Source organism: Nyctibius grandis, chromosome 8 (genome assembly GCF_013368605.1).
Source record: "Nyctibius grandis isolate bNycGra1 chromosome 8, bNycGra1.pri, whole genome shotgun sequence".
Lineage (NCBI taxonomy): Eukaryota > Metazoa > Chordata > Aves > Nyctibiiformes > Nyctibiidae > Nyctibius > Nyctibius grandis.
The window spans coordinates 34286200-34301483 of record NC_090665.1 but is presented as its reverse complement, the minus strand read 5'-3'; the positions used below and the strand labels follow the sequence as shown (position 1 = coordinate 34301483).

Here is a 15284-nt window from a genome sequence, read left to right as displayed (position 1 = left end):
AAAAATCTTTAAAAAAAAAAAAAGTGTGAAAATTACTATTACCACTCATTTTTTGCAAGCACATGGGCAAGAAGAAAAAATAAATTTGGGTTAATTTCAATAGCAAAACTGACAGCAAGGGAAACATTTACATTTTGAAAATATGAGCGTGGGGAAAAAAGGTCTTCATTTTCTGCTAGTCCAATTCAAATTTAAAAAAAAAAAAAAATCAAAGCAACAGAGAGACAGATTGAAGAAAAGAGGACAAGTTTACCGTATGTTGAGAAGCTTTAATGCATTTAGCAGAACACCCTTTTTTACATCATAGTCTATTTTTTGATCAGTTCCAAAGCTTGGGGCACGATTAATCTGAAAAAAAAATGAGATACAGAAGACTCAGGAATGTTCAAGCTTCACTGGGAACACATCTATTGTAATAGGCTTTGGAGAAATTATCCTTTCAAATATAGCAGAGATTAAGAGAATACATGTTGAGAAGCTCATTTCCGTTTGTTTTTTTTTTAAAAAAAATAGAGCATTGAGTATCCCAGATACTGGGAGCCAGGAGATGTACCTTTCAGCCACCAAGTTATCCAGACATTTACAATTAACACCATTCAAGTACTGGCACTGTGAATCCAGTCTAATCTATTCTTGGTTGCCGCAACCAGGAAACTTACCATGCAAAGTGCTATTAAATACATTATAACAGACTATGTGCCGTGCTATGGTAGTCCAGCACAGGAAGAGTTAAAATCTTTTCTATTTCCCAGTCTGAAAACAACTTTGAATACTTCTCTAAAAAGTAACAACTATATAAGGACAGAAAGAGGCTCTAATTCAAGGTCTTCTGAAGTATATTTAAATAACTATTCAGATACACTTTACAGCAACACCTAGAGATCTAAGTTATTACATCAGTATACAGTGTGAAAACATAAAATAATTAACAGTCTCAGTAACAAAAAGCTTATAAGGTAAGTACAAGTTAAGAGATTAAAAATGTTACCATAAATGTAGAGGAACAAGGGAAATGCAACTGGGAATCAGTGAGACTAAATCACACATGTAACAGCCAGGAGTCTCAACCAACCACCATATAACCGCTGCCAAGCTTTGGAGCCCCTGCAGAAGAACGTCAGCTTCCAGAAAGCTTTAAGGAGGGATAATGAAGTAGCTGCATCAACATTTCTTGGAACACCTTCCAGGCTGGTATAAAAATTTATACATGAGCAATGGGTTCCAACAAGAGGCAGGAATCTCACCTTGACAGTGAATGAGCGCTGCTGGTTACACAAGGGACAGATACCAAAGAACTTCAGAAGTGAAAACTAATACTTTGTGCCCCATGCAAATAAGAAGTGGGATACAGTTAGTATGTTCAAAGCAGAGGGCAAAAGCAGTTCATTAAAATTGTGTTTTAACACTTTAGATACGTTAGAGCATCATAGAGCCTCTACAGTTATGGGACAGAACTATTCCAGCTGGTGAGCCACCAGCTCTCCTGCTGCTGAGTCCCAGCTGCCCCCTCACTTAAGCTCATAGCCGAAGGGTACCTTTTGGCTTTGAGAATCAGCTTGTTTGCTGGTTTTGCAGACAGATTGGCAAAGTGCGCAATGAGATCTGATGTTGAAAGAAATATCACAGTTTTATCTCTGGTTTTCTGGTGATGATACTTTCTATGACTTTTCAATAGCTATAGAACTGAACTGCCCACAGAAGTTTTTAACTCCTCCAACTGAAATCTTCAACTTTGGTTTCGTAATCAAAATTTCACTGAAAATACCACATACAATTAATCAAACTGCTTGTAAGCACAGTAGTTGTGTAGCTCACTGTATTTCATAATTACATACTTGTCAGCAGAAGACCTCGTATCTGTAATGCTTAAATTAAGCAGCATAAGTTGAAGTACCTCCTGTGAAGGCTCCCATTCACAGTTATATTTGCAAAGGATTCAGATTTTACAAAAATTAAAACTCTGTAAATGTGTAAGGTGATACACCATTTCCTTCTTCACCAAGACATGGGATAAATTTCAGCCTGGCATTTCACCTCTTTACCAAAACAGTCAAAGAGCATATTCTCACCTCCCACTGCTGTGGCCTATTAGTATGGAGTAGGAAAAGAAATTTTTCACTATCTGTCACACGTAACTATTGAAAAGACCTTTCAAATATAAAGAGAGATTACTTGAATGACTTTATAAACCCAAAATCAATTCAATAAAATATTACATCCTTTCAATAACAGAGATTTAATCTCTGTTCAATCTGTAGGACAGCATGAACGTTTTAGAGGGATCTCATTCTTTATTAAAGTGATTGAGATTGCTAACAACAGAATCCAAAAAGCAAAAGAAATCTATAAGCCATAAAAATCCTATTACGCAGCACGCTGTTAGTGGCTATCATTGAGCACATCTTTGATTAGAGACAATCATGAAGTTCATCCTAATCACTCATTTCCAAACTTCACAAATTGTGAGAGTGTTAACTCCCTTTTTCTTAGGTGAAGCAGAAGGCTGTTTTTCCATAGCAGTTTAAACTAATGCAAATCCAAGCTGTCTACTCTGCCTACTTCATTGTCTTGGCACTGGGGTTCACAGAGAGTGAGGAAGCTGATCCCAAGGATCCATATGAAGATTAACCTCACCAAAAATTATTTTCACTGGCCCTTGATCATCTCAGGAAGGAATCCTACAAGCACCAGTGCCATCTCGGGGAATAGGGCAGGGAACATGCCTTCAACAAAGGACAGGAGGAGGGCAAAGACCTTGCAGCCAGTACATTGATCATTTTAAGCACCACAGAACTGCCTCATACAGGTGCAGCTTCATATTTAACCTAGTCCAGTGTGACTGCAGGCTGCTAGAAAGGACTGGTGCTGCCCCTCGCTTAGTCCTGCCTTCATGTCACTTCCCTCTTCCCTGCACCAGACCAAGTGTTGTGAAGTCCCTAGGTGAGGAAGTTCTGCAGGCTGATTTAGTGTAAAATTATGGTTTGCTTGGAATGGTAAATGAGATGTCATCCATCCAAACAGCAACCAGAAAGATCTCATTTAATAGACACACCCACCAGACAGAGGCAAGTTACTAGACCAGCTCTTTGGGCAACTGCCCACAGTAACACCATATTATATGTTAAAATCAAACTGCAGTCTTTTTCACTCTATTCACTGGAAAAGTGGGAAGAGTAGGAGTTACTAATGACAGCAAATATTGAGCCAGTTAAACCCATGTGTGTTTAGTGGATTCACTGCTGCTGTTTGAGAGCAAAGAAAACCCATGTACAAGTGTCAGAGAGAAGAAAAAGCCAGCAGACAGCAGGAGAAAGAGCCCCAAAAATGGTTCTCCAAGGCAATAGAAGGAGAGGCTGCCTGGGCACAAAAATCACTGAAAGGAAGTCTTTGTTATAAATAAATAAAAAGAAGGAAAGGACTGAACCAAAGAGCTAAGTGAGTAGTCTCATCAGTTGCTCTTCCTAACGGTAACTGGAAAGGTTCTAAACACTGCTAGACTCTTGGGTCATGGGGCAACTGAGCTTTTACAGCTTTTCTTTTATACATATGTACGTATACACTCATCACATAATTGAAATGCTGACCTTGCTGAAGACCATGGGAGGGCAGAGTTAATGGCGCTCTGTGCTCACCTAACCAATTGTTAACGCCTATGCGCCGCTCCTTTGTTAACACTGCCTCATCGACTGACACAGAAGTGCTTTGTGAAACACATACAGTTTTTGCTGAAGAATATGAGTAAAACAGGTGCTCTCTGTTGCAAACCTACAAAGAAAATAAATTTTTCCTTTTCAAACTTACAATAAGCTGCAATAGAGGTTTTAAGAAAATGTTAGTTAAATCAATGAGTATTTGAAAAATCCGATACTTTTACAGAGGTGCATTTTCAGGTTTCATTATGTTTTTAGAGACTCTTGGGAGCAGAAGAATGGGAATTTCCCATGCTTAAAATTTATATTTACAAAGCTCAGAATTCCTTTGTTAAAGTTATTTACTACTCATTTCTGGACATAATGTTAACAATTCTACTTTACACAATAATGTAACTATTTTAATACTACTTTTCATACTGTTCTCATTTGGACATAACTTAAGCAAGACACTGAAGTGAGAAGTGAGCCCTACTCAAAAGATTAACATGTTCTGATTAACATTAACTGCTCACCCTGACATCAGAGATTGCTCAACTGTGCTTCAGTAAGAAACAACATGAACTCTCAGGTTCTCTGTGTATTTTAAACAAGCTGAAATTCGATTTACAACATTTTTATGTATTTTGAAATGTGCCAGAAAATGGAATATTTTGAGTTTCTGTTCAGAGCAAAGAAAACATCATGGTCTCCCCAGTAGATATTCGTATAATAAATGCACATACTCTTGAAATGGCAGTTCAAGACCTGTGCCTGATCATGTAAGGTGGTGAACACTTCTTTCAAACAGAATGTTTTTAAATCCTCTTAACTTCTGTGACCGTTAAGAGCAATGTGGATATCACAGGGGATTGTCTGTACCTGACAAAGTTACTCAAAATGTTCTCCATCCACCATTTGAATATAATTCATGTGCTCTGTGGAAAGCTGACACAACATGCAGCTGGAAGAAAATGGTTTTTTACAGTTCTAAATTATAAAGGAACAATGGCCAGCCTCACAGTAAAACCCAAATGGGCTTATATCTGTGTGGAAACCACAGGGGCGTAACAAATTTGGGTGCCCACAATGCCAGTTCAGTTACTTCTCCGATGAGAATCTCACCTTAAGTTCTCTGTATGAAGAAAAGTTTAAACTTTTTCCCCTTGACAACTAATTTGCAGCACATTTGCTTTGCATAGTCATCTATGCGCATTTATCAGAGCATCAACAAGGGACGTATTTCCCTATTTCAAAACAATAATAGAAATCCCAAAACATCATGCAGGAAGTTTTTCTAGGTATTTGTTTCTCTTATACTCTTTTTCTTCATTCAAGCAACCTTTCCACATCATGCCCCTATGCACTATTCCTGAATTTCTCCTGCTGTTTCACTGTTAAACTCTGAGGAAAGCCTGACTCTGTCTTCTCTCAAAGCCTACTTCAGGTCTGTAGTTAGATCCCACAAAACCCTCTCTTTCCAGGCGAAGCAAACCCAGTTCACCCAACTCCTCCTCACACAGCATGTGTTCCAGCCCTTTAAGTACCTTAGCACCTTTCTGCTGAACTCACTCCAGTCTGTCAATGTCTCTCCCTTACTCTGGGGTATAAAACTGGACAGAATATTCCAGATGCGGCCTCACAGGTGCCGAACAGTTCATTGCCATCAACTTGCAGGTCCAGTTGGCCGACATCACTGTAAGTACACATTGTTGACTCACGCTCAACACTTTGAGAGAGATAAGGTGTGAGTTAATCTGGTTTATTTTGCTGAAAGCTGGTCATTTTCCACAAGCCATGTTGCTGATTGAGATGCAGAACTTGATCTCAAACAAAAAAGATTACATTTATGCAGCAGCTTTATGAAAAAATGGTACCACAGGAACAATTCAAGTGCCAATGAAATGCAATAAGATACATTTGATATGTATTTCCTCATGGCTGTAGTCTAAGTAGTACAAGAAATGCAAATACCATTACTCCATATATTCAGCTGTTTGATATCTGCATATAATTTTACTCATGTAAGGGGCTAAATACTGGCTATGTGGAACAAAGTGCCTTGCTTTGTCAAATGTGATCGTGTGTAAGAAATCTTGAGAAGTCTTGGGCAAAAACGCTATGTTAAGAAAATTGCTTTTCCCTTAAAATATCCCTTAAAAGAAAAGAGTGTCCCTTATTTTTCATGTGGCTATCCATTGTTTCCAGACAAGAAATATGGTTGCTGACTAATCCGTAAAACAGCAGTGCTGTAAAGTAATCTTGATAACGTACCAGTGATACTGTCACAATAGGTATTCATAATAACTGGTTACCAAAGCATTGTATATGTATCTGTCTGCTGAGAGACGATTATCTGGAGTTCAATGACCCAAGAACCGGGACGTACACATGAATAGGTTGTGTTAATGTAACATCAGCAATTTTATCAGAAAGGCATATCTTGAAGATTGTTGGCAAAATCAGGATTGTATGAGGGACCCCAAAAGCACAAGCAAATGATGATAGCAAAGGCCTTGAAAATCCAGAGACTCTAAGACACAGACCGATCATGTGGCCAAGTAGTGTTCACTACAGGAATGCAACCTTGTGAACTAGATAACACTGGGTTTAGGGGTAACAAAAGAACACAGAGCAGAGTCCAGGAGATGTAAAACAAACCACTTATGGTAAAACTTGGAAACAATGCAAAATTGCTGGCCAGTGAATGAACAGCCAGTAAGTGGACAGTGGCAGTGAATGAATAAAAACAACCCTAAGTGAAGCTAAGAGCAAAGAGGAAGAAACCTACATCATCAACAGTGTGCTCTTTCTGGTAAAGAGCATAAGACACTGACAACTTGCTATAACCACCTACCCATCTTTTTTGGGGGAAGCAGACCTCTCCTGCCCCTTGTTGGCCTATGAATCTCCAGGGGCACAGGCAGGGTAAGCGTAACACAAGAGAAAGGAGTAGATACCAGAAAGCTTGTGCATGTGAGCTTTAACTACTTTATTAATAGGAATTAGAAATAATTAGATACTTTGGCCTAAGATGTCCAAAGTCCTTTTTACTGGATGGATAACAAAGTTTTGAATAGATTTTGCTAGTTCAGTTACACTGAATAATAACTTTGTGAATCTGTATATAAGGTGAGTTTCTCTCATCCACATAAATCACAAGGGAAGCTGGGTACCCTTCACTTGAGGCAGTTATTAAAACACGATCTTTTTCTCCAAGGATCACAACTTTGTGATCCCAACTGGATATAATGAGGTTGAATCAGGCTAGAGTTCATCCAAGAACTTTAACTGTATGCTTTTCCTACATACATAAAATAACCTAGCTTGGAAATTTTGGTCAAAAAGAGTAAAACTGGATTTTCTGGGAACAGAAAGGAGATCTAGGTAGTTGTTGCTACTCCGGATGGAGGCTGCAGGGACTGCACAGATGCTTGCCAGAAACATTTGGTGCCACAAGATGGCAATCACGCATTTCCCACAGCCCTCGCTTCGGTAGAAAGTTCCGGAAGTTCAGCAGCATCAAGGAGCAGGAGAGCTACATCGCATCAGGGCAATATAAACAGAAGTCATCTCAGGAAAGCAGAGTCATTATAATGTTGCACAATTTATTTCTTATAATAGTTTATTCAGCTATCTTTATAACAGAAAAGCTACATGAGCTATGGAAACATGAAACTAGATTTACCATCCTAATCCTATTTTGGCAATTTTCCCGTAACACTGGGAACATTCGGGGCCTTGTGATTAGTACTTGTTACCACTGTTAGAAAGAATGAGTCACTCCCCTAAGGGGGGTTTGGCAAGAGAGAAATGGTGGAAAAAAAGAGAAGAGTGGAAAGCTGGGGAAGAAGCCAGAACTGTTTTAGGAAAAAAAAAATTTATATATAGATATACTTATACACACACACACACTATATATATATTATGTTGTGCGTATATATATACACTGCATATTTGATCTTTACCACACTACATATGGTATGCATACAGCGTGCATACATATACATACTGTGTTTGTTCTGAAAGTGCTGCAAAAAACATGAACAAGCACAGTAAAAATTAGTGGATGAATACAGAAATTGAATTACTAAGTTTCAGAGTTTGAAATTTCTGTTAGTTTAGTTCAATGTCTGGCAAAATAAATTTAAGGATACCTGTATCACCACAAGTAGAAAAGGAAATAATTAGACTCTGTATTTGAAAAAAAAAAATAACCAGGTACACAACTGCAAGTCGTAAAGTATTCTCCAGCAACCCAAAATACCAGAGCAGCATTTCCTACTTGATTAGATCCCTCCCTCACAAACAAGGATTCTGGCATAGTATGATCCTCCTCTGAGACCCATTATCGTAAATGGTTAATCAAACCCCTTAAAATCTCCAAACTGCATGTAAACATCCAAGGAGATAGAGGGGTGTCCTTCAGAATGGATCCACTACACAGATTGATTCACCATCTCTCGTAGAAAAGGTCTGTCACCATTTACTACAAGGCTGGATAAAATGCATACACAGACTTCAGTCTGTACTTAAACAACTACATACACTTACATGCAAGCTACAGGCAACCTAGAGATGATAATCTGCAAGTGTAGAGCTAAATCAAATGGAGAGTAGGCTTTGCTCGACAAAAAGAGAAGTCATCAATGTAGTACAGACTGCGTTCATGCCACGTGCTGCTTTTGGCTAGCACATCAAAGCCAGCAACTATGACTGTGTCTGCATGGCAACAGTGAAGGAATTTTAATTAGAAAATTATAAATTATACTGAACCCCTGAGAGAAATAAGCATGACAAAACAACTGTTGACAGTATTAATGGCCTAAGAACAATGTTATAATTCAGTAAATTAATTGTGCACATTTTGCTCATCAGTAGCCTAATCACATTCATGATTTATTGTCAACAGAGATATTTTTAATACATTTTGCTTTTTTCCTCCAGCTGTACAGCCTCCCAACCAGTTAACATAATGATATAAGGCAATCTGAAAAAAAGAGACAAGTGAACTCCACGTATATGTTATTAATAGTGTAATTAAAGAGACAATAGACAAACCTGAAACATTCCTGGTTGAAAATGTGTTCAAGCACCACTTAACTCTAACTGTACCAGTAACACATCAGAGGAGAAACGTTTCTTCATGTCAATTGTTTGACAGCATTTCATGTATACTGAATTAGTTTCCTCTGTTTATGTGGGTGCTTTTAAAAGCCAAGGGAGAGGAAAAGAACACATATCCCAAAAAAAAAAAAAAAATAAAATTAAGACCACACATTCACAAAAGTTGCCAGAGCCATATACAGAGCCATACTCATGAAGGAATCTATGTAGCACCCAATTGCTATAAACAAGGTCCTTCAGCTACAATAACAACTGAATTAACATCATATTTCTCATTAAAACTTTCAAAAACATCTGAAATGAAACACTCCTCCAGGAAGACAATTACCTTTACCCAAGTCTCCAAAAACCACTGCAAGGCAATGTTTCTATACAGATGCTGCAGAAAAGGCACTATCTACGTACTCAACAACAGTACCTGCCGCAACGCACAGATTGTCTTTGGAAGTTTCCTTACACAGATAAAGATTCAGCTGGGGCTTAGTTAACTTTACCCAGAAATTTACTTTAGATTTGCTTAAAGAGGTTTACCTCTAGGAGCCATGGTTTTAGTTTTCTGTCCAGCAGAATATCAAATCCCAGGACTTCAAAGCAGACACTGTCACTTCCTGGAGCTTGCCCTGGCCTGCACATGCGATAAGCATGAAGAACATGTGGCTCTGCAACTATGAGAGTCTTCACTACTAACTCCTGTAGGGATTTTTTTCAGAAAAATTCATCAGGAGAGAAGACACCAGTATATATTGAACAAATGTGTTTTATATTTTAATCTTATAAATTTAATTAAAGTATCTACTAAAAAAAGATTTTAAATTTCAAATAAATGGTCTATAATAAATAAATTATCCCTATGGAGTAACAGATATATATTTTTTTATATAGCTCTAGAGTATATTGTTATACTTACCATAGTACATACGTACTTTTAGATATGTAATAAACACTAAAGGCATATTGGGAACAAAGTATAGTATAGCCAACCTTCACCCATTTCATTTTGGAATATAATTTTCAATAAATATTCTCAGAATCATATGTCCAGACGATACCTAAGCTCTAACAATCTTAGGCCTATTCCTCACCTAAAGACACCTGTAACATAACCGCTAACTTCAATGGCGCAGGTTTGAGTACACAGATATATGCAACACTGACTACAATTTTGTAAATATTCACACATAAAATTCACTTTATACTCTAGAAAAGTCTCCAAGAGTTTAAATGGGGTGGCTCCTTTTTATCATATTGCTTATGTGAAAAACTGTCTGAAAGGGTTTTTGTCCCTCAGAAAAAGTTTAACATTAAATTTACAATCAAACTCTGAATTTAGTCTTTTAAAAAACATCATCATCATCCATAGTATGTAATTTGTGGCATGCATTGCTGAGAATTTGGATTAATAAAGTTTCAAAAATCATTCTGGATTCCAGTAAAGTGGATGGCAGAAGCAATTAATTTTCTAAGAATATATATACACAAAATAAAGAAAAGCATATTAGTTTTATCTTACTGAAATATCACTCCAGAATTTGGAGACATCAAGATCATTTGTTTCTAGAAACTCAGTAAACCATTTTATGGAGCGTTTGCTTCCTTTGTCTTCTGTTTCGTCCCGTTCAAAGTGTTCATTATGTTTATTGACAGAGTAGTTAGTCAGATGCATATATAATTGACTCTAAAAAAAGGGAGAAAAGACATAAAAAAGCCCTTAAATACAACTCTAGAATGGTCAATTCAAAATAATTAAAAGAAAAAAATATGCTAAATCAATAACAACATAGTCAAACAGTTCATATTTTCAAATACACTATGTGCAGATTTAGTGTTTCTGATTCCTAGAGATTTCATCTACTGAATGTTCCAGAGAGGGGTGGGAGGAAGGTGTTTTTTAGATTTGTTCTTATTTCTTGTTACCCTACTCTGATTTTGACTGACAATAAATTAAATTAATTTCCCCAAGTAGAGTGTGTTTTCCCGTGACGGAAGTTGGTGAGTGATCTCTTTGTCCTTATCTTGACCCACAAGTTTTTTTGTTGTATTTATAAGAAATTTATAAAAATTTACAAGAAATATATTCTTATAAGAAAACCTGTGCTTCATATTTAAGCCAGTTGCAGTCAACTGATCTACCACTCAATATCTGGTTAGGCAATATAATATATCTCCACTTTTACAGGTCTGTATGTAAACAACTACCTAAGAAAGTGAAGAGCAATAATCATAACTTACAGAATGGTTACATTCCACAAGAAGCAAACAATAAAGATGGTATTTTGAAGTGCTGCTTTTAAAGTGTTAAAAAACACTCTGGCATCTGTTTCACAGACAATCCCACATTTCAGTTTATTTATGAGAAATGTTCTCATGATAGTGATACTTTAAAATATTTTTTACATATAAACTCATCTGCCGTGTTAATATCTGCCAAAATTACTCATTTTTGAGTGGCTGGTAGCCATACATCAGGGGGAGGTAAATTTCAAGATATACGTTACATAAATGAGTGAGTGCTCCTTTATGGAGCAAAATGTCACCAGCAATAGATTTGTGTTATCAACTGCATTTAAAAAAAAAATATTACCTTTCCAAGGCCGATTTATATATCATGATTTATATGTTTACATTATCTCCCAGTACAGATAGTAATTCAGCTTTCCACCTACCCTACCATGATGACTGTCCTCATCACAGTGACAGTTCTCTGTCATGTTTGATTCCTTACTTGAGTGTAGTTAAGTTCAAAGCTGACCATAAGCCTTCTGTTCCAATTCCTTTTTGATAAGATAGCCAATAGGTAACGCAAGCCGCCTGCTGTCATTTATCTCACTGCACTTATGTTTAAAAAAACCTCATGAAATTAACAAAACCAATCAACTTAATTTCAGGCTAGTTAACAATATGTTGTATTAGCACTACAAGTAATGAATTTCTCCCACAGCTTCCAATTACTGCTGTGAGAATCATTCTGGAACCTATTGGTTTTGAGTAGTTATAAATGTCATCTTCCCATGAAATTCAAATTATTTCAGACAAAAGCAATTATTTTTCAGACTACAAAAAAATGAAAGTATTTTTGGAACATTTGTTAAACATCTGAACTAATCTTTAGCCTGAAGTTATCTGGAACAGTGTCACTGTGGAACAATGTCATCCAAAGAACAATGTCATTAGTGATAAGTCAGGTTATTTAATACAATAGACAAACTACAACATGAACAGTTGTGAGAACACAGAAACAACTGCCTGTTCTGTTTATCTGCTCAGAACATATTTCAGTGCTGCTAATGCTGAGATTAGTAACAATAAAAAATATTCAAAGCAAACTATTCCAAATATAATATTGGAACTCTTCCAAATATACCATTTGTACTGGGCTCCAAATTATACCTGCATTCTTCAAAGAAGCACTAAGAGACAGTCACAATTTTAAGTGACAAGTAGGGAAAAAGGCTCTCCGTGTGCTGTCTATTGCATAATTACACTGAAGCACCTGTAAAAGTATATGGCATGGAAAAGGAAAGATACAGTAGCAACAGCATACAGAGTGAGGTATAAGAATCTCAAATCTACTAATGCCTCCCAGTGCTTCAAATCTACTTCTTAAAAGACATCTGCATTTCGGTCTGTGCCAGAAGAGAGGGGTGACACCTCTCAAGAGGGGAAGATGCTGCACAGTGAACAGAAGGATTAGTGTCCAAAAACTTCAGCATGTCCCTTACCATTTCTTGGTCCTTTGCAAGTTTATAGGCAGCCCTCCTGTATCATCCTAAAGTTGTGAAGTACATACTCCTTCCCCTGCTGAAGCAGTCACTGACAAACAGCACCAGCAGCAGACCCCCTCACATTCAGGGATTGCAGTGACCACTCTCATGCACTGGTCTTTATACTGACATCTTTTGCTTTCTTTTAGGAAATATTTAAACTCCTTCACATACACACATGCAAAGTTGTATAAGATTTTTATACATAAGCAATAATATGGCTATAGTTGTGATTTTGATAGAAAAGCATGAGTTAAATATATTTCATTTTATTTTTTTCTCTTCAACAATATAAAAATTCAGTGAGATGAATACCAAATTACATCTCATCTTACAGTTTATTCTATTTTACCTCCTCCAAACACTACACAGGTAAAATTCTCCATGCATAAGCAATAAATTGGAATGAACTCCAACTTACCAAATTTGAGTCACTGGGGGGATGATACTTTTCCGTGCCCATTCTCACCAGTCCATCATGATACAAAAATACTTTTAATGGATCACAGGAGGTTACAAGAATATACACACGTAAATCAAACTTGTAGCCTTCCATAAGAAATGGTTTGTCAAGATATTCCTGAACAATCAAGTGATCCTGAGCTTGTAATTTTTCTCCATTTCTTATTAAAGAGATCCTGATAAAAACAAAAGTTATTTTAGAAACAGGGAACTTTGACATTACTCTTTGAAATAGATTTTCATGGTCGCCCAGCCAGGCAGTCAGGCTAAAGTCTACCTGGAGAAAGAGACTTACATATCTGATTTGTAGGGTAGAGAAAAAGTGCCATTCGCTTACATGGCTTTTGGTTTCCTGTCCTTTATGGTGCTTCACTGGATGAAAAAAGGCATTGAGCCATTTCAGAACAACTTTCTGCTTCCTTTGATTCAACAATTTGTAATAATGGGTTCCCTCTACACTTAGAAATTGTTTGGCAGAACGACCAGTCTCCAGCTTTTGTGATTATTCTTGCCCAAGCAGCTCTAAAAATAGGCTTCCAGTCCTTTATTGTCACAACTTCTGTCCAAGGTACAGGTTGCAAAGAATTTTCAGTGCTAACCTGACTCAGTGATGATGTCTGCAAAGCAGAACACCGATCGGTACAACTAAGGATGGCATAGATTAAACTCAGTATTTCTGTATTCCAGTTTCCCCACATCAGAATGAAAAATGGTTTATATACACCCTATAAACCGGCAGTCCCTAACTACACAGACTTTTAAACAACTGTAATAGCTAATATTTTTCATTGTATCACTATTAACCCTGAATTCCCATAGCTTTGTTGCCTTAATCTTATCCTCTATTACTTATGATACATTTCAGTGTTCTGGTGCTGAATAGTCCTAATACACAGAAGTATTTTCCAGCCATTTCTCTGAAACATGCTGCTACCTTTCCCTTCAGCTTATTTTTGCCCTTACCAAGAGAACTGAAAAATAAGGAAATGGAAAAGTTTGGGGGTTTACTTTTACGGTAATTCTGATATATCTTTAATAACTAAGAGCTTTACTATACTGTACAATTCAAATTCATATTAAAAGCAATAAAATCTAAAATTGAAATATCTAAAAACAAGAACAGAGTGAATGAACAGAGAGAGAATGAAATTGCAGTATTTATCTCATTGGTTTTTACTGTGCAGCCGTGGCACAGGCAAAACTCTTTCAACTCAACTGCAGGTTGCAGTCTCTGCAGGGGTGATCCTCCTTTGGCATGGGTGTCACCTCCTTCCAAGAGCGCACCTCCAGTCACATCCCCAACAGTGTCTCCTCTGTTTCTCCTACACCTCGTGGCTGCCACTCTTAAATATGCTTGTGCTTCTCTGACTGACTGCAGTTTTGGCACGCAATGGCGTGGTTGGGTGGTTTTCAGGGCTGTGGATAATTCTGACCTTCTCCCACACAAGACACCCCTGCAACCCCCAACCATCAAAATGCTGCCATTTATGCCCAATACAGTCTCACCCTGTAAGTCTAAGCACAACAGATTAATAAACATAATCTTTAGATAATTCACAACAAAAATAATCCTATCATTAAGAATTATTTGAGCCTCATCAGAAAAACGCATTCTCTTAATTATGCCACATTCAGAACATTAAAATATCACTTCAATTTAGCTTTATATTTTAGCTGTTTCTGGTTAAGTCTTTGTCCCAATACATGAACTTTCTTATACTGATCATACAACTTTAACTACAAACTTCTTACTAGTACACAGCTTCTGTTTATGCTGTAAATAGCACTGAATTTCACCTTTAATGGGTAAGAAGACTGAAGTTAACATGCAACTTACCCGTGTCCCATTGCACCATTAGCTGGTTTGACTATGAATGTTTTCTGTCTACGTTTCTTCTTCAGTTCTTTTACATAGTTCTGAAACTGTGTGTATTCTGCAGGGAAGATCCATGTTCGAGGAATAAAACTATACTCCTGAGGCTGACTCTTGATCATTCTGCAAAAAAGTGTAATTGAGTTAAAATCTTTTAACTACTTTAATGTATCAATCCTCAGGATTAAAAAGCATTTACAATAATTTGACAAGGAAACTTTTTTAGCAAAATGCTGTAATATGAAAGCAAACTTCTGCAGCTGTTTAAGAATAGTTAGAGCTCTATAACATATCCATATGCATACCTTAAGAGCAACAAAAGCAGACTATCTTGTGTCTTTTTGCTTATTGTCGTATCATATTTACTTGTTATGTTACTGGCATCCATCTCACTCCTGTTACAGTTTTTATTCAGTTACTGAGATGATTTAA

The 15284-nt window shown here is 37.0% G+C and overlaps 1 protein-coding gene across 8 annotated transcripts in view; it reads right to left on the bottom strand.

Annotated features, from left to right (window-relative positions):
• The window catches only part of TTLL7 (tubulin tyrosine ligase like 7), a 74582-nt gene that overhangs the window by 32477 nt on the left and 26821 nt on the right, over window positions 1–15284 (bottom strand). For all 8 annotated transcript variants that reach the window (XR_011048665.1, XR_011048666.1, XR_011048667.1 and 5 more), the window contains 5 exons: window positions 14817–14975; window positions 12939–13155; window positions 10267–10431; window positions 9288–9446; window positions 254–348 (listed from right to left, as the gene is read on the bottom strand). Coding sequence is in view for 5 of the 8 variants with exons in the window: in XM_068406678.1 (XP_068262779.1) it covers window positions 254–348; window positions 9288–9446; window positions 10267–10431; window positions 12939–13155; window positions 14817–14975 (795 nt within the window). In the remaining 3 variants the exon portion in view is untranslated. The remainder of the gene's footprint in view (window positions 1–253; window positions 349–9287; window positions 9447–10266; window positions 10432–12938; window positions 13156–14816; window positions 14976–15284) is intronic.